Source organism: Ictalurus punctatus, chromosome 11 (genome assembly GCF_001660625.3).
Source record: "Ictalurus punctatus breed USDA103 chromosome 11, Coco_2.0, whole genome shotgun sequence".
Classification (NCBI taxonomy): Eukaryota; Metazoa; Chordata; class Actinopteri; order Siluriformes; family Ictaluridae; genus Ictalurus; species Ictalurus punctatus.
This window is the reverse complement of record NC_030426.2, coordinates 19,324,782-19,348,863: the sequence shown is the minus strand read 5'-3', so window position 1 is coordinate 19,348,863 and position 24,082 is coordinate 19,324,782. Positions and strand designations below refer to the sequence as shown.

The window sequence follows — 24,082 nt, the reverse complement described above, 5'->3', positions numbered from 1 at the left end:
TAATAATAATAATAATAATAATAATAATAATAATGGGGTGGCGGTGTGAGCTGTGATGGAAATCCTCAGGCAGCACATTTGACTAATATGAAAATTGTTTTACTAGACTACTGTCATTTTACTAGAATTCAAATCTGTCAAGATATTACATTTAAATAACTGTTCTCGAGACTAGTGGGTAATTATTGTAATGAGTTTTACATGAATCTCCCGGATTATTTTGTCAGGTTTCACCCTCATGCACCCGTCTCTGACTCGTCCGTACCTGATGACCGAAGCCCCTCTACACACAGACATCATCCACTACGAGAACATCCCCGGGTTTGCCGCCGTTCGCCAAAACATCCTCAGGTGAGTGACCGCTTCAGGATTAAAGCAGTTTGTAACATAACTATCAAAAGGTGGAGGGACCCTTTTTATCGAAGGCTATAGGATGATTAATGGCACGTATTGTTCTGTGTCAGTTTGCCTCTGGGGAGCCAGGTGATCTCTGTACCCATCAACTCGTCTCTGTCCTGGCACGTGAATCGTCTGCGAGACCCGAGCCGTGACGCCTACAACGTCAGCTACGCTTGGAAACTGGTACAGAAACTTCTGCCAACTTTGTGTTCTTCATACCATGCACTTCTTCTTCTTTTTTTTTTTGTTTGTTTTTTCTCTTCTTCTTTTCTCCGTTTACTTTATATGACATTCCAGTCAGGTTAGGAGGGGAAGAAACTATGGAGCTCAATCCTTAGGCTAGCTGCTTTCCCACATAACTATATTTAAGTACTTTTACAACTTTTCCCAGCATGCACTTTTTCCACAAGGCTCCAGCTTCATTTATGGCACTCACTCTGTGCATTTTGTCCAGTTAACCTAAATTGGTAGGCTTGGCAAAAATATAAATCTTCGTTTTCAGCCATGTCTGCATTTCTCAGCTGTCCAACAGAGTCGTCATGAGCAATCAATTATTTCTTTCCTTATTTATTTTTTTTAAACCTGTACTGTTTTTGTAGTTGTACCCAACTCATACTAACTCCTCTCTAACACGGTTTTTGGCTTGATCGTATTCTTAGACCCTGACCTGTTTGTACTTGGATGAAGATATGTTTTTGATGGAACCTATGACGAATAACACTGTCTGCCACATGATATGAATGTACATTTAAGTAAGACATAAAGTAAAAACATATTTCGATTGCTATGTTGAACCACTTACCTTACTGACCCTGTCTTCCTCCACCAAGTGTTTCATATGCAGAGGAATGCCTTTGGGTCTTATTGCCAGAACACGTTTATCAGACGAGCTGACTGTATTATGAGCTCCAGTGGGGTTTTTATTTATTATTCTGGCTCAGAATAAAAACTTTTTTTGAATTTTATTTAAAAAGTAATCATGTTTCCCATTAAAGTGACTTTACTTCTTCTCAACTAGAGTTTGTGATCTCAGTGTGTGTAGTACACTCTGTAAATGCACTAACATTGAATTAGGATACTTTAATATTAGGTCATCTGACCTAACTTGTCCCATCGGTGCCAACACTCCAGGGGGCACTATGTAACACAGATATCAGATTTTACATAAGCATCAAAAGATTTGTCATGCAAATGTTTTCACACTATTCTCATTGCTTTTTTAAAATCTTTTTTTTGTTTGTTTTTTTGCGTTGTGTAGGTGCAGGACACGTCATTCATCCTGTGCATAGTGTACGTTCAGCCCGAGATCCCTGTGAAGCAGTTGAAGAACCTGAACACAGCTCCCAGCAGTAAGCTCTTGTACCACCGGCTCGACCTGCTGGGTCAACCCAGCTCCTGCCTGCACTTCAAACAGCTCGCTACCGTGGGTAAGCTGCCTGAGACCTGAAACCACACGGTTACTAGGATTTCGGCCGGTCACCAAACCCATTCTGTGCGTGAAAGTGGTGTAGAGTGTAGGCACATGTGGTATTGATTTCCTCATAAAAGCTAGGTGAATAATTTAATGGTGTAGAACAATTAAAAAAGCTGACTGTCATTACATAGATGGGTTACACAACACTGTTTCTGTACGAACTAACCATTAGTCATGTAAAGTATTAAACACTTCAGGACATGGCATAATGGGAAAAAGTCATCAACGACACGGTGGTGTGAGCCGTTTCTTTTATTTCCTCTTATATACCAATAGCAATTTGCCAACAATTACACTGTTTATCTCTTAAAGAATGATCGCATCATACTTTTTATCCATTTATAGTTACATTTAAAATTGTCAAACATCAGCGAAACAAGTCGTCACGTATGCTGTAGCAGCTATAAACAGTTGTTCCATCACCAGCATCTCTCTTTTTTTTTTTTTTCTTTTTCTTTTTTTATTCTTCTCTAACTTTAAGTTAATAAGACTTTTTTTTTTTTCCCATGGTGGAAAATGTACGCTCAAAGCACCAGTCCCGGTGCCTCCTTCCATAAATGTTCGTCTCCTTACAGAGAACTTTACTATATCGATGATTACATGTTTGTTAAAAAAAATTTCGATTACATGGAGTGTCCAGCGTACAGGTTCCCACGAACGAGCTGTTACTATAGAGACAACACCGTTAGAACAGGCGTATTTGTATAAACCTGTGGTTTGAATTACAGTCGGAGATGCTGTTGTAGAAAATGAATCGCCTTCTAACCAATCAGATTCAAGGGTTTAACAGCACTGTGGTCTAAAGACCAACTTAACGTTAAACCATTTCATTAGTGCCGAAAGTTTTTTTTTTTTTTCCCCTAAACGTCGGAGTTGATCAACCGAACGTACTGAAATTAAACTCGATAGCTATTCATAACCAAAAATTCATTTTGGTTCTCCTTATAAGCTACATAGCTGAGATAGAGAAGGTCCTTTTCACCATTTATGCTTTCTGTAAATTCATCAAACTTGTGAATTTCACGACAGTTAATAATGCTGTTATTCTTTTCATAACAAGCTAATGATAAAATGCCAAAATGAACAGTGGAAAGCACTGAAACGGAATAAGTGTGCTATTGATTTTTACAATATATAGAAATAAGAAGGGAAGTTCCGGGTCATATTTGCACATTTAGCAAAATAATATGATCTCATTCGTGTTACTGAATATCACTGGCGTGCATGGATGATTACATCATTCCGTGAAAGTGCGTTTAAAGTGCGTTTGTCTCCACAGAGAGCCCAGCCGTGATGTTATCAGCCGGCAGTTTCTCCTCTCCTTACGAGCACCTGAGTCAGCCAGAGACCAAGCGCATGGTGGAGCACTACACAGCCTACCTGAGTGATAACACACGCCTCATAGCCAACCCTGGCCTGAAGGTACACATACACACAGCTCAGTGCCAACCCGAGCCTGAAGTTACACACAAACATGTTCTTAGTTACACATCACTGTCTCCTGAGTGACAGCGCACACGTCATTACCGAAACCAGGCCTGGAGGTACACAAACGCACACTACAAAAAAAAAAAAAACTGGCGAGATGGACTGAAAGAAGGTTCGTGTGAAATTCTTTGGGACTGTATTTGTATTTTTGCATGACAGCTGGAATGCGGTTGCTTTTTATGATTTGCAATTATTTCCAAACACCAAAGCGTGACGAGACACGCCTCAGCCACCCCCAGGCCGGAAGAAAAACACACACCCTGCCGCCTGAATTGGACACCGCCGCAGTCCAGTTTATGCCAGGACCCGCATACACACTAGAAATTTGCTAAATAGGTGTGTCCCTAGAATACTGGAAACTGCAAAAGTCCCCAGTTTTGGTAGAGCTCACAATTTAATTATACATAGCATTGCAGCTGTCTGGTTTCGTCAGTGTTATAAATACAATCCAGCTTTTCTAAATGAATGCAAGAGTAATAAAAACGACTAAAAATCAAGTTTGATCAAGTTCAAGTTGCCCACTGATAGTTTGTGTTCTTGGCCTGTCTTGCTTGCCAGCCTCTGAGCTGGTTGCTAGCAAGCTAGCTAACTTGCAGAGTATAAAAAGTAAAGCGTAAAAGTACCATCTAATCCAGCCTCCTGACTGAGTGTGTACCACTGCCTCTTTTTATCAAGTAAATTATAGTCAAGTTGGAAAGTATTATCTAAAATCTCATGGTTTCAAACTGCAAAAGTTAGCACCTCCTTCATGTTTGGATATTTTGCACTGTGATACAAACAATAATCTTTACCTTCAGAGGTCAGTAAAGACAAGGGAGGCAAGGTTATTACTGGTCAGCGATGCTAATTTGACTTTGTCGAAGTTTATCGATTTTGTCCACCATGAAGCCACCAGTGATGGAGAATTTCAATCAAGTAGTTGCAGTAGTAACTCCGATGATGTGTTCTTAACTCGGGCCTGAACACTCCACACTTTGGCCACCTAAATTCCTTCCCTGTTTTCTTCTCTTTCTTTCAATAATTGCACAGATTTGATGGAACCCAACTCTCAGTATCTTCTTTTTTTTTTCTTCTTCTTCTTCTTCTTCCCTAGTCATCTGTCAGGAACGATGTGATGGCGACCAGTCACGTGACGGACGAATGGCTGAGTCTTATGGAGCTGAGCAGCTTGAACTGCTACATTGTGCGCCGTTACATAGCAACGCCCAATGGGGTGCTGCGGATTTACCCCGGCTCGCTGATGGACAAAGCCTTTGACCCCACCAGGAGACAATGGTGAGATTAGGGCCTGAGGGCACAGGTCTCCATGCTCTAACACAACACCAAAAGCCTTCCAGACTCCCTGGGAGCTGGTGATGAACAGCAGACTAAAGAGTATTGGACTCTTGTGCACTGCTCCTCTTAATGCTATTTTCTCTGCAGATGTAAACCTGAGGTTTTTAAGTTTCTCACAGTTTTAATATTCAAATTCACCTCTGTCCAGTCCCGATCACAGGGAATTAATATAACGAGTCAAATGTGCAGCTCAAAGCTATCCTTGGCATCACTATAAGGTCACTGAATGGAGTATGGAAGCCATTTTTAATTCTAATTGACTGATTTGACATTTGACCTTCTGCTGTTATAGGTATCTGCATGCTGTGGCCAATCCTGGTTTGATCACTTTCACCGGACCGTACCTCGATGTCGGTGGAGCCGGCTATGTGGTCACCATCAGCCACACCATCCACGCCTCTAGGTGAGGGAATGCATTATTTATAGAGGATATGAAGGCATATGAATCAGAATCAGAACAGACATTTATCGGCCAAGGAACATTCCCTCATGCAGAATTTAATTTGACAGTTGCTCACATTGATACATAATAAAAATAGAAATGTAAGGTGTGTGTATATGGCTGTTTGGAAGATTTGGGTAGTTTAGATATACAGTGTCCTCCACTAATATTGGCACCTTTGGTAAATATGAATGAAGAAGGCTGTGAAAAATTGTCTGTATTGATCAACCTTTTGATCTTTTTGTTAAAAAAAATTGCATCCTCTTCATAGTGCGTTGAGACGATATAGACAACCGTCCTCTTACAGCTTGATTCATAACATTTCCAGTTGACTGGAACTTCTTAATTATTGCCCTGATGGAGGAAATGGCCATTTTCAATGCTTGTGCTATTTTCTTATAGACACTTCCCATTTTGTGAAGCTCAACAACCTTTTGCCGCACATCTCAGCTATATTCCTCGCTCTTACCCATTGTTACGAATGACTAAGAGAATTTGGCCTGTGTGTTACCTCATATTTATACCCCTGTGAAACAGGAAGTCATGGTTGAAAAATTTCCTGTTCCTAGTCACCCAGGTGTACTAAAAATGTCAAATATCAATGGGAATATACTTCAAATATTTTTTAAATATGAATTCATAGGGGTGCCAATAATTGTTGAATTGGATACTTTTTTCTTCGTTAGGTACACTGTGTAAAAAATATCAGGTACCCGATGCAGACACATATCCCAGAAGTCTTGTAGATATAATTGTTCAACCAAATATTGTCCCATTGGGGGGCTGAATAGTTACGCAACCAATCAATGTCTGCTATTTTTTCTTATCATAAAAATATTTAGCACATTCATTTTTTTCCCCCCAGCAATGAGTAATTACTGCAGGACAGGATTTCCCAACCCAGGTGTGTAATACATCCATCCCATCTCCTTTCTCATCTTCAATTTCTTTCCTCTTGCATCTAGCTCTCAGATGGCCCCAGGCTATGCAGTAGCAGTAATGGGCATCGACTTTACCCTGCGCTACTTCTATAAAGTCCTGCTGGATCTACTGCCCATCTGCAACCAGGACAGGGGAAATAAAATCCGGTAAGCATGTCCCAACCTCTTTCATCATCTCTCTCCCTCTCTCCCTTTCAGACTGCCAAAATCTAGCTCTATGCCTCTCTGTGAGCTCCAGGGAAATTGGCCAGAGGCTCTCTAAAACTCCTTTTTTTTATGTGAATCTAATCAGATTTGCCTGTATTTGAAAAGCAGCATTCACACAGTACACTCTTTAACCCCCCCCCCCCCTCTTTTTTTCTGAGGCAAATTGTGTGGTTAGAGAGAAGCATAATTGTTCTCAGGGTCTGGGGTAAAAAAAAAAAAAAAAAAAGTGAGAGGAGAAAACAAAATTAGATGAAAAATGGTGGATAAAGTTCAAGGAATAATTACAAGAGCTGTGTTTAAAAGGAGAGAAAGATGCGAGGTGATGAGAAACACAAAAGGAGATAAGCTGATTATGAGCACATTCCAGACACATCCTGTTCAGTTTGGTGCCAGCGCTCCTCTTTTCTCCTCTCTTTCCTCTACCTCTCTTTTTTTCCCTCCTAAATGTTTGTGCACTCCCCTCTCTCTCTCTCTGTCTCTCTCTCTGTCTCTCTGTCTCTCTCCCTCCCTCTCTCTCTCTCTCTCTCTCTCTCTCTCTCTCTCTCTCTCTCTCTCTCTCTCTCTCTCTCTCTCTGTCTCTCTGTCTCTCTGTCTGTCTTTTTCGCTTTCTCTTTCTTGGTCTTCTCATGCTTCAGAAGGGGTCAGGCCTCAGTGTTCTCAGTGTTCTGAGTGCCAGAGCCATTAAACAGGATTAGCTGAGTGGAATGGCTAAGTCTGGCATGCACAATAGTGAGGACTATTCTGAGCTACCTCACGGATCTGAGCTTTTCTAAAGAAAGTGGAACACACCCCTTGCACCCGGGCCTTTGGACACTTGCATTCCTTCCTTTTAGTATGTCCGTGAGCCTAATGTTTTCACAATACACGCTATTATTCCTCCGCTGGTAAAAATGCGCCGTTCACTGTTTGTGTCACCGAGCTTTATGAATGAGAAATGGAATCTTATATACACAGATTTGTGGTGTTTATACCAGTACTTAATCAGAAAACAGAAATCCTCACCAGTGGGCAGGGTTATAAATAGAGATAGTGATATTGATTTTTCATAACCGATACCGATCATTTGCACGTTTATGTGCCTGATAACCGAAAGCAGCCTGATATTTAACCGATATTTATTTATTATTTGGATTCTGTTTTTTTTAAATACATTCATAACGCCACCATTGAACTGAACAAACCATTTATTTATTTATTTATTTTATAACAGTTTTGTCAATTTCACTTCCTCCTTGCATACAAAACAAAGAACTCTTATTTATACATCAGTAAATATAGGGGTTTGAAAAAACCTAAAATAATAAAGTGCACTGTTAATAAAGTGTCTTTATTTATATATGTATATAATATGCATGTGTGTGTGTGTGTGTGTGTGTGTGTATGTATGTATATATATATATGCTTCGATGAGGTAAACATAGTGACTCCTTGAGTGTCTCTTTCTCTATTTCCCATGATTCTCACAATGCCCACATGATGGCGCCATTTATTCGTGGATCCAATATTGCAAAACCGATATCCAATTATGGAAAAAATGCTTAAATATCAGGGAAAATATCAGTAAAACTGATTATCGGTTCCATCTCTAGTTATAAAACGCATGAATCTTACTTAAAAATGCATTTTGTAATAGATCCATTTGCACGTATACTTATTGTACTAGATCCACTTGCACAGCAGGTATTTATTTTCTTAAATCGTGTCTTCACTTGACTGTCAGATGTTCTTCTTCTCTCATTGTGTGTGTAGGTGTTTTATTATGGAGGACAGAGGCTACCTGGTGGCCCACCCCACCTTGATCGACCCTAAAGGCCACGCTCCAGCAGAGCAGCAACATATTACTCATAAGGTACACATTCACACACTGCCGTTCTGATTGACTGCTCAGAAGTGAGATGCAGATTTGTGTCTGTTCTGGGAATAAACTGCACACATGTTTATATATTTCAAACTTTTTTAATCTTCTTTTCTTTTTCTCCCCCTGTGTGTGATTTGCAAAGAAAGTCTGAAAGTTTATTTATGTTTTTTTTTTTTTTGCAGGAGCCCTTAGTGGCAAACGATATTCTTAACCACCCAAACTTTGTGAAGAAGAAGCTGTGTAACAGTTTCAGTGATCGCACAGTGCAACGCTTCTACAAGTTTAATACCAGCATTGTGGTAAGTGCAAGACACTTCTCTACTTTTATTTTATGTTCAGTTGCATTGCTTTCACAGCTAAATACAGCACAATGCAAGAATGAATTTCAGTAGAATTAGTAATAAACAGTATACAACTTTGTTTTGTTTTTTTTCAAAATCAGGCAGGTGGGTGGATTGCCCAGTGTAAATTGCCCCTAGATCTGGGTGTTTGTGTGTGAATGTGTTAGCATGGTGTCCAGTCTTCTTCAGGCTCCTGATCCACTGCCAGCCTGACCAGTGCTTACTGAAAATGAATGAATGTGTGAAACATATCTATATGACTATATTCCGCACATTTTTGTGCTGAGGTGATTTAAATTCTTTTCTTTAGTAATAGTAGTAGATTATGTTTGTTATTGATGAAATAAGGAAGGATAAAACCGTGCAGCTCTTCACACAACGATGCGGATCCGGTTCTTCCAGTGTAGCGTAGACCAAACTCCCATTTTCATTCACACTTCTGTCCAGTGGTGTCATACCGCCATCTGGTGGCACACAGTGTAATAGCGTTAGTTGTCAATAATGTAATCAAAAATCTTTGCACTGTCTCCAAAAAAAATACACCGCCGGTCAAAAGTTTGTGGACACCCGACTGAAATATTTCTCATGATCTTAAAAATCTTTTGATCTGAAGGTGTATGAATAAATGTTTGAAATCGGTGTTAAATCAGACAAAATATAATTGTGCTAACGTATTAATTTCTTTCATTAGAAAACTAACATTTTATTTACAAAAAAATATTTTTTAAACAGACGACTTGGAGCAAAATATTCCGAAAAGCAGACGATAAGTGTCCAGTGTCGGTGTGAACTCCTTTAATACTGTTTAAAAAGCATCGCAGGGAAATTCCTCAAGAAATTGGTTCAGAAAATGCCAAGAATACATTTCTGGAAATTCTAGACAAAAAGGGCGTCGACTTTGAAGATACTAAAATATTAAATTATTTTTGATTTATTTTGGATTTTTTTATCACAGCATAATTCCCATAGTTCCATTTGTGTTACTCCAGAGTTTTGATGACTTTATTATTATTATTATTATTATTATTATAAAATGTGAGGCAGGGGACAAAAATAAAGAATGAGTGTTTCTAAACCGGTGTTTTTTGACCGGTATTGTATAAAAACATATTTGCTGTGTAGTAATACTTTGCAGAAGTGTGAGTCATGTTAATTTTCGGTTGACTCTGATGCGTATTCAGAAATCCTGTATGTTTGTGCTGGTGTTTGACATAGTGTGACTGTTGTGTGATTTTCCAGGGCGATCTGACGAACCTGGTTCACGGCAGTCACTGCTCAAAGTACAGGCTCACTCGTATACCAGGAACCAACGCGTTCGCCGGCATCGTGAACGAGACGTGCGATTCTCTGGCCTTCTGCGCCTGCAGCACCGTGGACCGCCTCTGCTTAAACTGCCACAGGTGTGTTTTTCATCATTTTTTTTCCACTCACATTATTCACTTTATTCATTTGTAATCTGGAATAAGTATTCTAGTTTTGAAATGAGATTTATAACGCTCCTTGTTTTTTCTCCTGTTTTTCTCCTCAGAATGGAGCAGAATGAGTGTGAGTGTCCATGTGAATGCCCTCTGGAGGTGAATGAGTGTACAGGCAATCTCACTAATGCAGAAAACAGGTAAATCCTCACAGATCTGCTTTTACGCACCGGAGGAAATATATACTCTCGGGCTTTTCTTATAATTCCGATTAAACTCTTTCAGCTTTCCGTTATTCTCATGAATGTGTCCCAAATTGTGTACTATGACCTTGAAGGCTGCTTAAAAGGATTTACTGTGTGGATGTGTAGGATTTGTACTTGTCTAGAACATTACAGGCATTTTGTGGCAGGCATTTTTCATATGCATGTGCATAGTTAAGTCACATATGTAAAATGAGGTTTCTGTGCATTATAGTTATAGGATAAAGGTGACCATTTTAACAGAACAGCTAGCATGTCATGTGAACTAATGTATAGACATCTATAGTCTTCCATTTTCTTGTTGGTCACTTTGAGTAAATCCCCGTCCATCTGTATCCTTGAGCTGAAGAGTTTTCCTCTACGCACAGAGCTGGTAATGGACCATCTGTCAGATTGCAAATCCCTACAGAGAAATCCTTTAGACTTCATGGTTTTGTGTGGAGATGTGATTGTTGAACTCTTTGTAATCTCAGTCATCACACTACAGTTATATACTCGTGTGTGCGTGTGTTCAGGAATCCAAGCTGTGATGTACACCAAGAGCCCTTGTCTATGACAGTGATTGAGTCCAGTTTGCAGGACACTTTGCCTCAGTGCATCAACACTCGATGTAGCCAGCGCTTCACCAGCAGGTCAGTCTTCTCATCTCATAGCCGGAGACCAGAGTCTATGTCCAGCCCACCCACACACACACACACACACACACACACACACACACACACACACACACAAACTATTTCCACAGACAAGGTGACAGCTGGTGCCGGTGCCGTTTCCACCACTAAAGAGACGGTTCTTGGCTGGAAAAAAATTTGATTCAGTTCCATCGCCAAAGTACTGCTGGTCTGGAACCAAGAGCCAGTGACACCATGGGCTTGAAGGCAATGTAGATTTGTCGCCATGGCAACTCCAGCAATTTATCTTTTAAAATAAGACACAAATCTGTGAATCCTGGTGGTGACTCATGCCTGTGACTGTGTAATTGGTGCTAGTGTCTTTTGTGTTCTTGTATTGATAACGAAATGCTTCATTTTTTTTTTTTGTTTTCTTGTTTTGCCACTATGTTTGTTGTGCACTTTGCAACCGTGTTCATTTGAACTTCATGTGCATGTTCCTGCAGCGACTGCTTCGGCGTGCTGGACTGCGAGTGGTGTGTGGTGGACAGTGACGGAAAGACACAGCTGGACAAACCTTACTGTGCTCTACAGAAGGAGTGTTTTGGGGGAATCGTAGGTGCCAAGAGTCCTTATGTGGACGGCATGGGTCTTTTAGGTGAGCTTACACATCCTTTAAACCTTTAGACGGTCTGGGAATTTCATTAGGAATTTTTGTTTTCTTTATAAGCTTATTGTTAATGGTTAAAAGTTTATACAGCAATGTTACTTTATGTTTTATGGTGTTTAAGATGAACACCAGATGAACCCCCCAAAAATTGGCGTGTATTTTGGAGTAAAAATTCCACAAATTCACATTTACACAGCTTAACACCCTTTAGACCTATTAAACTCCTTTCTTCCTGCCATTCTTTTTCAGACGAAGAAGTGGCGTCTCTTAATATGATTAAGAGTGCACCCGTGGGTCCAGTAGCAGGAGGTATTATGGGCTGCATCATGGTGTTGGTTTTGGTTGTGTACGCCTACAGGCACCAGATCCACCGCCGCAGTCATCAGCACATGTCACCTCTGGCAGCGCAGGGTGAGTCTGATCGGATACACACAAATGTGCCAACGCAAAGGCCTAGGACGGAATGTCAAGGCCAGTCGAAAAGAAAAAATAAGCCAAAATGCTGTCAAAGGGACTTGGTTCAAAATCTACACATCCATTTCCTGTGAAAATGCTATTGAGGTTTATTATACAACGCCGACGTAGTTTTAAATCAAAACGCTGATATTAATTTGATGTGAAAGTCAAAGCAGAGGAAAACAGCTGAGACATTTTGAGTTTAAATAGTACACAGAGGTTTTTTTTTCTTTCATATTTTCCAGTTCGCAGTGGTCTCTGGGCTTTTGGGCAACTTGCCTGCGTTTGGCAGTTAACATCCTGTGAAAAGTAATTTAAAGTGTATGCAGTGCCAAAACGATCATTTTATGAATCATTAATACAGTCAATTTTGTAAAGCTGTAACTTGGCTTGTAACACAATGCTGTGACATTTATTTACACGTTCAGTTTACACTTTACATCTCACTTTACAGGTAAGTGGGGGTTTTTTTGTTTTGTTTTTTAGCTCCACCTGTTCACCTCTGTGGAGCTGTTTACACCCTTCAAAACATCATAATTATCTAATAATTATCTGCTTTTTGGGTGGAACCAAGGATCTGTAAGCCACTAATATTGGCACCCTTGATTTAAATATGAGCAAAGAAGGCTGTGAAAATTTGTCTTTTTTGTTTAACCTTTTGATCTTTTGTTTAAAACAAAACTTCACAAAAATGCTCTACTCTCATGGATATCAAACAGTTTCAAACACATCGGTTTATCAAAAAATGTTTGTTAGATATAGGTGGACAACAATTATTGGCACTCTTATGAATTCATATGGAAAAAAAAAATATTTGAAGTATATTCTCATTTATATTTATTTATTTGTGCAACCATGGCTTGCTCCTGTCTCACAGGGGTATAAATTTGAGGTAACACATAGGCCAAATTCCCTTAGTTATTCATAACAAGGAATATAGCTGTGATGTGCGACAAAAGGTTGTTGAGTTTCACAAAATGGGAAGTGGCTATAAGAAAATAGCAGAAAAAGGTTCAAGAATGAAGACAATATTTCACAGCTTTCTTTGCTCATATTTACCAAGGGTGCCAATATTAGTGGAAGGCATGGTATATTTGGTTTGATAATTGCAACATGAACATTGTTAGGTTGGAAATTGGGACTTGTAGATTGTGAGCTAATGTGAGGGTTGTATTTGCAACACTTGGGACATCACAGTTTCGGCTCTGAGTCTTGATCTCATCATTGCCTTTATGTAAAGTTACTATTGAAAGCGAATTGCTTGCTTTCAACCAGCACTGTTTTTCTTACAACTTCTCCGGTGAGTGTCCAAGGTCCATTAGACCAAGACATACATTTATTTATTTATTTATTTATTTATTTATTTATTTATTTATTTATTTAATAGCTTTCCATGATATTAACAGTCTTAACTTCTTCTGTCTAGAAGAATATTGTGGTCTATAATATTGAAACCTGTACTAAGGAAACACAATAATGATTGGATGCCAGTAGTAGGTCATTTACTACTTTAACCAGCGCATTCTCAGTACTGTGAAAAAAAACTTTTTTTTATTATTGGTCAGAAATACAGCAACAGAAAAGCTAAACAAACTTTTGGCAACTATATATTGCTTGAAAGCCAGCCAAGAATACCTCCTCACTCGGGCTGATTTGGTCCACACTTGAACGCAATTGCTATGTTCAGACCTGCCTAAATGAACTGCACCAAGGGAGTAGCATACCAGGGTTCGATTAAACAGATATGAAACACTGTTCATGTGAAAGCAGCCTTAATTTGATCATCTCTGTAGCTTACATTCAGTTCCATCCATTAAGACCTTCTGTAAAGGCTACAGGGGGTGTAAAGTACGTTAGCCGTAATTTTCTCGTTGTAAAATTAAGACAATTATATTATCAATTGTCTTGTTGGTTAACAACTGCCCAGTTGTCACCTGTCTCTCATCCACTGTTACATGCATGGAAAGCGGTTGATGAACTAAAAGCCGGCTATTTAACACCGCAACCTTTTCAAATTAGAATCCGTGACCCTTTAATCTAATGCTATTATAAAGAGAGATTAACCGGGGCAGAAAGAAATTAAAATCATTTTCTGGGGCTAATCCTCTCTCTGCAACCTTTGGAACTCTCTTCCTCTCGATCTTAGGGAAGCTCAGACCTTTTGGCATTTTTAAAGCTCAATTTAAGACTTACTTTTTTAAACTTGCATTTGACTGCCGATGTCTACTTTATTATTATTATTATTATTATTATTATAAACTTTTTTTTTTTAATTGTGTGTAGTGCTTATTTTGTGTCCAGCGCTTTGAGAAGCTGCTTTTAAAGGCACTTTATAAAATAAAGTTTATTATTATTACTATTATTACTTTCCTTTGCGCTGTCACAGGTTGTGTTGTGTCTGCAAAGTTTGTGTGGTTTGCCGAAGGATAGCAGAAACACACAGATTCGTCTTTCTGCAGTGTTTTATCAAGAATCCCAGACCCCACTGTGATTGTAATTGCTCTCGTTCTAAGTTTTTATAATTGCCTGTTTCGTTACTCTAGCAGTCTGTAATTTAATCAGCCAGTGCGATAGTGTCATCTGTCATGTATGAAAATAAACAGCGTATGAAAGGGTGATCAAAACCTGTGCATCTTGTGGAAGTGCCACGGAAGAGAAATGCGTTGGTATCAGCAGTTTCTCTTTGCTCACTGATTCACCCCTTCCTGCTTAACCCACAGAAATGTCAGTGCGGATGTCCAACTTGGACAACGAGCGTGATGAACGGGATGATGACAGTCATGAAGATAGAGGAATAAGTAGGGGCTTTATTCTCTGCTTTCGTTACAATAAAACATTAATGTTGTGATTCTGTAAACTTTTTTAAAATTTCTTAAAATGCTTCATAGGGATATTCGTGTGCATGAGATCTGTCCTAACACTTCGACCAGTGTGTGGCGTTTCACATCTTTTTTTTTTTTTTTTTTTTTTTTTTTCCCCAACTCTCCGTACAGTCAGTAACACACGCTTCATCGCTGCCGTCATCGAGAGACACACACACAGTCCTGAGCGCAGACGGCGGTACTGGGGACGATCGGGAACAGAAAGCGACCATGGTAATGACGTTCATATGTTCATATCAAATTTATGGCCAGAAAATGTTTTACATTTGTAGCACAGCGCTGGTGAATCTGCAGTTCCGATTGGTCAGAAGATGTTGATTAATTTTCATTATTAAAGCTCCGACAGTTGTACAAATAGGTTTATATTAATGTGCTCATTCTATATTGTCATGGGTTTTTTTTTTTTTTTTTTTGTAACAAATTACACAGGAACTGAAGGACACCCTATGGAAATTTTTGGTTTTTTGACATATTTGGACAAGCAAACATTTGATCCTGTTTTGAAACAGGGCCTATTGATAAAGTTGATACGCTCTGTGAAATGACACATGAAATTGGCATTTTGTAGTAATTTTCACAATTTAAATTAACAAAAATAACAGTTCAGTCACATGGAAATGGTAAGTACAGCCCAACATTTATCACACCTTCAAATCCATAAAATTATAATCAGATGTTGAAGATTGTGTGCCAGTGATTAGAAGCTGCTGAGGGAGTGCGGGTGGAACCGGTCTTATTTATACCCCTCTCATATCTAGTGTCTGGTGTTCCCTTTGTTATTGAGCTGTGTGGTGTCGTCATGCCAAGATCTAAAGAGTTCTGTAAGACCTTCAGAAAAAAAGATTGTGGAGTCTGGCAAGGGATTTAAAAAGATCTCCAAATTATTTGAAACACATCATTCCACTGTAAGGAAAATCATCACAGATGATCATCACAGTGACACAGATTTTAAGCGACTGCCAAACTGGCCGTCCCAGCAAATTCATCCCCAGAGCAGACCGTCTGATGCTAAAAGACGTCTCCAAGAATCCCAAAATTTCATCACAGGATCTGCTAGTAAGTCTTTCAGCTGTTGGTGTCAAAGTGCATGCTTCTACAATCAGAGAGAGATTGTACTGATTTGACCTGCATGGGAGGCGTGCCAGGAAAAAGCCTGTGCAAGACTACAGTTTGCCAATGAGCACATAGGCAAAGACCAGGACTTTTGGAATAATGTGCCCTGGACAGACAAATGAAAGATAGAGTTGTTTGGCCGCAGTAACAGCAGACATGTTATGGTTTAGGGTTGCTTCACTGACTCAGGGACTGGACTGCATGCATTCATTGATTCAACTATGAATTCTGCATCATATCAAAGAGTGCGTGAAGATACTGTAAGGCCATCTGTCTGAAAGAACTGAAAGTGGATCTTTCAACAGGACAATGATCCTAAGCACACTAGCAAATCCACTAAGGAATGGCTCAAAGAGAAGAAATGGAGGGTTATGGAACGGCCTAGACAAAGCCCGGATTTGAATCCCTTTGAAATGTTGTGGTGGGATTTGAAACCGGCACGACATGCAAGAAAACTCTCAGACATCTTGAAACTGAAAGAATATCGCATTGAAGAGTGGTCAAAAATTCCAGTGAGCCTGGTGGACAATTATGCAAAACGCCTACAAGAAGTTATTTCTGCTAAAGGGGGCAATACTAGCATCTGAGGCCAAGGGTGTACTTACTTTTCCCACAGAAGAACATCACATCTATTGATATTTTTGTTGAGTAAATGATTGAAAAGGCTCGTTTTCCTTGTGGTTTTGTTCAGGTAGATCAACTTTATTAATAGGCACTGTTTCAGATTTTTGCTTGTCTAAATATGGCAAAAAACCCAACAATTTCCATGGGGTGTACTTATTTTTCCACATGATTGTATGTAATCTTTGATCTAGTGACGTTTTCTCTGAGGAGACACTTATTTAAATTTTTTTTGAAGGAGTCTCCAGTGTCAGTGCTTTGTAACACTCAAAAGTAAAGCTGTACGTTTTCCAGCACAGGAAAATCTTCAGGCCAGAGCACTGTGCGCGTTCTCCCTGACATGACAAACTGTTGTTTTTTTTGGTCTCTCTCAGAGAGAGAGAGAGAGAGAGAGAGAGAGAGGATGCTGGTGTAAGAACGAGAGAGAGAGAGAGAGAGAGAGAGGATGCTGGTGTGAGAGACAGAGAGAGAGAGAGAGAGAGAGAGAGAGAGAGAGAGAGAGAGAGAGAGAGAGAGAGAGGATGCTGGTGTGAGAGAGAGAGAGAGAGGATGCTGGTGTAAGAACGAGAGAGAGAGAGAGAGAGAGAGAGAGAGAGGATGCTGGTGTGAGAGAGAGAGAGAGAGAGAGGATGCTGGTGTGAGAGACAGAGAGAGAGAGAGAGAGAGAGGATGCTGGTGTGAGAGAGAGAGAGAGAGAGAGGATGCTGGTGTAAGAACGAGAGAGAGAGAGAGAGAGGATGCTGGTGTGAGAGACAGAGAGAGAGAGAGAGAGAGAGGATGCTGGTGTGAGAGAGAGAGAGAGAGAGAGAGAGAGGATGCTGGTGTGAGAGAGAGAGAGAGAGAGAGAGAGAGAGAGGATGCTGGTGTGAGAGAGAGAGAGAGAGAGAGAGAGAGAGAGAGGATGCTGGTGTGAGAGAGAGAGAGAGAGAGAGAGAGAGAGGATGCTGGTGTGAGAGAGAGAGAGAGAGAGAGGATGCTGGTGTGAGAGAGAGAGAGAGAGAGGATGCTGGTGTGAGAGAGAGAGAGAGAGAGAGAGAGAGAGAGAGAGAGGATGCTGGTGTGAGAGAGAGAGAGAGAGAGGATGCTGGTGTGAGAGAGAGAGAGAGAGAGAGAGAGAGAGAGAGGATGCTGGTGTGAGAGAGAGAGAGAGGATGCTGGTGTAAGAACGAGAGAGAGAGAGAGAGGGAGAGGGAGAGAGAGGGAGGATGCTGGTGTAAGAACGACTGTTTACAGCTGCGTTTCTGTGTAGTGTGTTTACTTCCTTTCACTAATCCTATTGCCTATAATGGTATTCTATGTAGTGTCAGAGTGTAGGGGACAGTGAGCCGGGGACTATTCCAAACACAGCACAGGAACAATGTAGGTCTAGTTCGAGAGAACTCTTTAGTTCCTCACAGGGTTGAGGAACGTCGTAGAAACCACATCCGCAGACATACCCAGTGCCGATATATTTTATAAAAAGGCAAAAAAAAAACTACTATGTACTGACAGAGACAGAGCGAAGACGAGCTCAATCGTAGCGTTTTGTCCACGCTGGACGTGTCGTGATGTCTTTGCCCATTAAAAAGTAAAAGTAGTCACTACGTCTCCTCCAGTTCCCTCAGGTTGGTAGAAAAGCATTGCCTCTTGCTGCATCCAGGCCTTGTTTTTAACGTGCAGTCGAAAACCACTCAGAGTGTTTACAAGCCTAACAGGAAGAAGAAAAAAAAAAAAAACACCAACTCCGTTCCACACGGAGAGGGGAAGAGTTGAACAAGCAGAAAGAAAGATACGGATATCTACGAAGCGAAAGAGAAAAAGGGAGCTTAGAGCAACAGAGCAAACTTTTCTGTATTTTTAAACAGCTCAGCCAAAGGTCGCCTCCCACTAGCTATTCACTCATCTAGCTCAAGGGGTCGAATCGATTCGGCTTCTCACAGTGAGCTCTGACTCACTCCTGCACCACCAACACACTGTTCTGATATCCGCCTGCAGCTCTGTATCTAACTAACTGTTGCCTATAGAATTTTCCCGAACCTTTTTGACCCGGGATTAGTCGTCTCCTTCAGAGCGCAGGTGCATCTTCTATCGGCGGAGTTGTTTTTCCAGTTTGCCTTGCAGCGTCTGGCTGAACTTCATCTTTCTGAGATGTTAGCAATCATTCATGTCTCGCTTTCCCGAGCTGCTTGAGCTCATGTCGCACCCAGGGCAATGTCTTGCCAGGATTGTGGCCTATTTATAATGGCAATTTTACAAATCCAGTAATGAGTATGTATCGGTGACAAGTCTGGATCGGGATCAGATCTAATTTCCGATTGAATTCATTGTTCAATGCATAATGTGATGTCATGTAATGCTGACTGTCGCGCATCGGTGTCGGACATTTAGATGCAGTCCGGTTGCACTTCTCGTGCGTGTGCATTAGAAAACGAGCGATATGATCGCCTATCGCTTCGTCACGTTGTGGTAGGAATGTAGGGTTACGTCAATCTGGATTTTTCTGAAAAGACACGAGGAGAAAACCTTGAGATGAACCAGATTCAAAAGGAAACCCACCCACTTCTAGGTCTAGGATTAAAAATCATTACGTTGTACAGGTGCGGAAGTGTAAAGACATGAGTATATTGTGAATAGGAATGCTGGGATGAGCACAGGACATTCTTTATGATGTCATAGGTACAAGTCTAAAAGAGTTATGGGCATAAACTGACCGTCGCCAATCGGTACAATACCAATATAAAGACCCAATTTGATTTAGAGTCCGATAAATCACGTCGTGCGCAATCGTAGGAGTCCGAATCATTCCAGTAGCCTCTCAGTATCAGAGAGCGAACTCCTGGACAGCATCCCAGCTGGTGTTGGACCAGTGCAGAGATTTAAAAAAGAAAAGCCACACAGGCACACTTGAGAAGAGAGGTGAGAGTAAATTAATGAGGGCTACAGGTGTGTGAGAAGGTTCTCCAAGTCATGCTTAATTACGTTGAAGGATCTTTATAAGCATACTGTTTAATCTAGTCATTCTTGCAGGAAACTTGATCATGTGAGCATAAGCAGCTCAACGATGTGCTGTGAACATCTGCTTGGATTGAAATTTGAGATAGTTTGGAGATCTTTTCAAATGGGTATAACCAATGTGGGACTGAAAGAAAGGTTTATTTTATTTTGATGTTAAGCTGTAGCACCATTAGCTATGTATGAACTATATTACTGTGTGTGTGTCTAGGCTACAGCACTATGAGTCCTCAAGAGGACAGCGAGAATCCGCCGTGCACCAGTGAGCCCCTCTCGGCAGGAGTGGATGTGGGAAACCATGACGAGGAGCTGGAACTGGACACACCACCCCAGACCGCTGCACTGCTCAGCCACAAGCTCTACCCACACCGGCACACGCACACGCGCCACCCGCTGCACACGCACACACACCACCTGCAGGCGGCAGTCACCGTTCACAGCGTGGACGCCGAGTGCTAAACCCAAAACCCCACCCACAGAGCTCACCTTTTTTTAATGCCACTTCACTCCGAGGCCTGCCTTCATCCTCCACTTCCACTTTGAGCCCTGAAGCCGGACGCTGTGCCCTCCTGAGAGAGCAAAGGGAGAAAAGGGACGGGGCCGAGGCCTCCTGGGGAAATCCTCCTGTGATGAGGAAAGTCTTTTTTTAATCCTGAACTCTTGAACCTGGACTTTTAATGGTGCGGAGGCACAGATTTGCACTTGTTTCAAGTGCCACAACACATCTCAAAAAAAAAACAACATTTTTTTAAAGAAAAAAAATCAAGCCGGAAGGAATATTTTTTTACTATTTATTTAACTGGAATCAAGGTGGGAACATACAAACGGAGTAAACTTGTAACATGATGATCAGTTCATCATTAGGAGGCCCTGTTGTGCCGGACTGCAGAGCAATGAGCAGTGGGGCATCACACATTACTGTGAGAATGTACTGTAGCGCAAAAAAAATCAGATACGGATGGGCATAAGTGGCTGCGCTGAACATTGGACAGAAAGCGCAAAAAAAAAAAACACCCAGAGAGCACACCAGCCATCTGTGAGTGGAGGCAGAAATGTGTTGCTTCTCTGAATCTATTCATTCGCTGCATGGTTTGTTCCAAGCCTGTTATTTTACGATAGAGGAAGAGATCCTTCAGAAACTGTCATGTTGCAAAGGCTCTCCAAGATTTAAGCGTTTCACCTCAACTGACATTTTTAAAGTAACCTCAAGATGCTGAGATGTACCACTGTGTGTATAAACCTTTCTTATTATATCCCTATTCGGGCCTGATCAACCATTTTATCTGGACTGAGTGGGTTATTTTTTACAAATAGCTCAGCATCGATCAGTATTTTTTCAATTTCCCTGATGGAAAACAGAGATATCAGAATCCCGCACTTCCATCAAATTGCCCATCTTAATCCAAATGTTGCCTTTGTGCTTATATGATTTTAGAGTGATTTTATTCCTATTGTTTCCAGATTGGAAAAAAAATTATACCATGTATATACATTTGACCTTTAACAAAGTAGCTTATAAACGAGTTCACTCCTCAGCGTTCGCGTCCGTGTCGGAAGTTTTATTGTGTCTGTATTTACTTATTCATAAAGCTGAGCTCATGAGTGATATGTGATGCCGGTGTAAAAAGGGAGGAATAATTAGCACATAATTTGCATGTTCCACAATCCAAAAAAAACAAAACAGATCAGTAATAATTCATCTCTCAGTAAGTCTCCTGTGCAGACGATCCGTTCTTGAAAACTGTATATGTACGCTTCTTTTTTGTTTCGTTTTTTTTTAAAGCAGGAAAGATGGCTAATGCAGTCTCCGCCCATTTGGAACAACTCGAAGCAACTTTACAACATCACCAAAAATAGGTCATAAATACAGTACGAGTAATAACACTTCTTTGACGTTTTCATGAAGAGTGTATCGTTATGGATATGATGGAGTTTTGCTGCATTGACCCAGTAGAAATCAGGAAGTGAAAACCTAGTCAGTGAAAACCTAGAATTAGGAGGTTCGAGTCAGAATGTTGGAGTTTGGGTTTATATCAAAGATCAGGAATGAGAAGTTGTCCCATAAAGAGATCAGAAAATGGTTAGACCTTTGCATTCTGAGGGCAGTGGCGGTTAAGGCTCTGGGTTACTGATCGGAAGCTCGGGGGTTCAAGCCCCAGCACTGCCAAGCTGCCACTGTTGGGCCCTTGAACAAGGCCCTTAACCCTCTCTGCTCCAGGGGCGCTGCATCACGGCTGACCCTGCGCTCTGACCCCAACTTCCCGACATGCTGGGGTATGTGAAGAAAAGAATTTCACTGTGCTGTAATGTATACGTGACCAGTAGAGACTCTTTATCATTATTTTATGATATTATGAGTCGGTAGAGAGAATGACACATGAGAGATGTTTTCGTCCATATAGCCATACACCCATTATTTCAATGCCACTGGTGAATTAACAGGAAACACTAATGCATATATTTCTCCACAGTATTAAACCCAAAAGGAAAGTATGATGTATGAAGTATTTACGGTCGCTGACACGTCATGAGAATCTCTTATCCAGAATCTTTTTTTGTAAATCCATGCCCCCATACTGTAAATGTATCCCTCAAGCCATATCCACTTCTTCACTAATGTTACACACAAACTGGACAGGATGCAGTATGGGGACGATTTCTTTCCTTAGGAGCAATTTGATATCATTCCTCACCTTGGCCACGAATCTTAAACTTTAAAGGTGTATGTGTATGGAATTGAGTTGAAGATAATAATAATTTGGCTATTTATTAAACCCTTAGAGCTTTTTTGTTCTTGAACGTGCCGCCAACAGCGCACGTTACGTCCAGCTTTTATTATCTAAAGGCCTGCTAGTTTTTAATTAAGGTTTGGATTAAACCCATTCGATCCAAGTGGCCAGTCAAATCAGCTAATGGTGGGTTGTCTCCACCACTGTAACGAAAAGATGTTTAGAAACATCACAAACCCCAGGCTATGATTCACATAGCCCTGATACACATTTGGTCTTTTAAGGCGTTTAATAGAGCTGTGATTAGACAACATTAGAGCGCTAATTTGTGTGATGAAATGTAACAGCATTTCAAAATATTTGCCAAAAAGACACTGCACATGGGGCATGTAATTATGTTCGGTAATTACAATTCATTAGCTGTATCAGGTCCAAATGGTTTTCCGTGCCCAGCCATAATTTATCTATTGGCTGGAATCTCGACTATAAGAGCGCTCTAAACCAGGGTTATGCAGATCTAAATTGGTAATGTGGCAGTTCCAGAACATTCCTCGCTTAGAACGGGTTACGCAAGCAACGAATAGGACCGAATATCAACGACAGTTAATGTGTAAATATTAACGATTAGTTTAAGGCTATAAATCAGACAGTGTGATTGTGTACGTTTTGTCTAGTGCCATGGATGCTGATCAGATGAGGAGATCGTGCATACTTGCCATGTTGTGAGTTTGTTAATCAGACCATAGATGGTGATTGAAAACTCTCCACATTTTGACTCGATGACTTTATAGCCCTGTAATCTCTGCTCCAACAAATAAGCCCTCTCCCCCACCCTCCCAGATAAGTTTATCAGCTGAAATACTTCCCCATCTTGACCAGCATCCACCGGTTCACGACCCCGGGACGTAAACATTTTATACAAAGTTGAAACGTCTTGGGTATGTAAGCCTATTTCTCTTTGGGCTGTTCAGGTTTCTGCAGTCATGGGTCATTTCACCAATAAATAAATAAATAAATAAATAAATAAATAAAATCCTCCTTGATTTATTTCTCCTGAGCATGTTCTCATATGATCTTTACTGATTCCAGAGGAAATTTACCTTTGTAGTGTTTACTGCTGAGCTTGGAGAGAGATCCATTTTTGTTGTTTTGTGGCTGTGATTAAAGCGAACAGTTTAACTGCAAAAACATTTCACACATTTATGATGAGTCGGTTTTTTTTTTTTTTAACCTGCTTCCAAATTTAAAAGGCAAATTCATATTCAGCCAAGTATGTGCTCAGGATCATTTATTGGCCTTAAATGTTTGTAACTTTGAAAGGTTATGGAGAGCGCAGATGGTTAAATATGAAGCACGGGACTAAAATTATATTCCTGGATCCAATGCAAGCCTGTTCCATTGTGAGATGATCTCATCCCCCACCCCCAACCACTCCCCACCACTCCCCCACCCCACCCCACAGTCACAGGAAGTGGAAATGCTTAGCTTGTATTTGCTCGCAATGTGAGTGATCCTGTCATGGTGCACTGAGTACTTGATTATTTCTTAACCCTTAAGGTACAAACAGGAAAATGTAATTGGTTGTTATTATACACACTGGAAAACATGACAACTTTTCTGGAATTTAGTCACTGGTGTTGGTTGTATTACATACAGGTCTTTTATGTAAGAAACCGGGGTATCGTTTTAAATACTATGTCCATAAAACCAAATATTCAGAATGGTGTCGCTTAGGATATTACAGATTTTGGGGACTTCTTTCTCGTTATGTGATGTACGTGTTATTTGTTATAAGACTGATTGTGTTGCAAAGTGTTATTTAAGAGGAACGTCAGTGATCAGG

At 40.6% G+C, this 24,082-nt stretch overlaps 1 protein-coding gene across 1 annotated transcript in view; it reads left to right on the top strand.

The window, feature by feature from the left end:
- cachd1 (cache domain containing 1) overlaps window positions 1–21,050 on the top strand; it is a 97,988-nt gene extending 76,938 nt beyond the window's left edge. Inside the window, exons 11-27 of the mRNA XM_017480066.3 lie at window positions 228–351; window positions 465–582; window positions 1,658–1,826; window positions 3,153–3,295; window positions 4,455–4,636; window positions 4,989–5,099; window positions 6,104–6,226; window positions 8,036–8,135; window positions 8,327–8,443; window positions 9,725–9,885; window positions 10,014–10,100; window positions 10,679–10,795; window positions 11,284–11,435; window positions 11,697–11,858; window positions 14,624–14,701; window positions 14,897–14,998; window positions 19,722–21,050. Of these exons, the coding sequence (XP_017335555.1) occupies window positions 228–351; window positions 465–582; window positions 1,658–1,826; window positions 3,153–3,295; window positions 4,455–4,636; window positions 4,989–5,099; window positions 6,104–6,226; window positions 8,036–8,135; window positions 8,327–8,443; window positions 9,725–9,885; window positions 10,014–10,100; window positions 10,679–10,795; window positions 11,284–11,435; window positions 11,697–11,858; window positions 14,624–14,701; window positions 14,897–14,998; window positions 19,722–19,969 (2,294 nt within the window). The 3' untranslated portion in view covers window positions 19,970–21,050. The remainder of the gene's footprint in view (window positions 1–227; window positions 352–464; window positions 583–1,657; window positions 1,827–3,152; window positions 3,296–4,454; window positions 4,637–4,988; window positions 5,100–6,103; window positions 6,227–8,035; window positions 8,136–8,326; window positions 8,444–9,724; window positions 9,886–10,013; window positions 10,101–10,678; window positions 10,796–11,283; window positions 11,436–11,696; window positions 11,859–14,623; window positions 14,702–14,896; window positions 14,999–19,721) is intronic.
- Window positions 21,051–24,082: the final 3,032 nt, after the last annotated feature.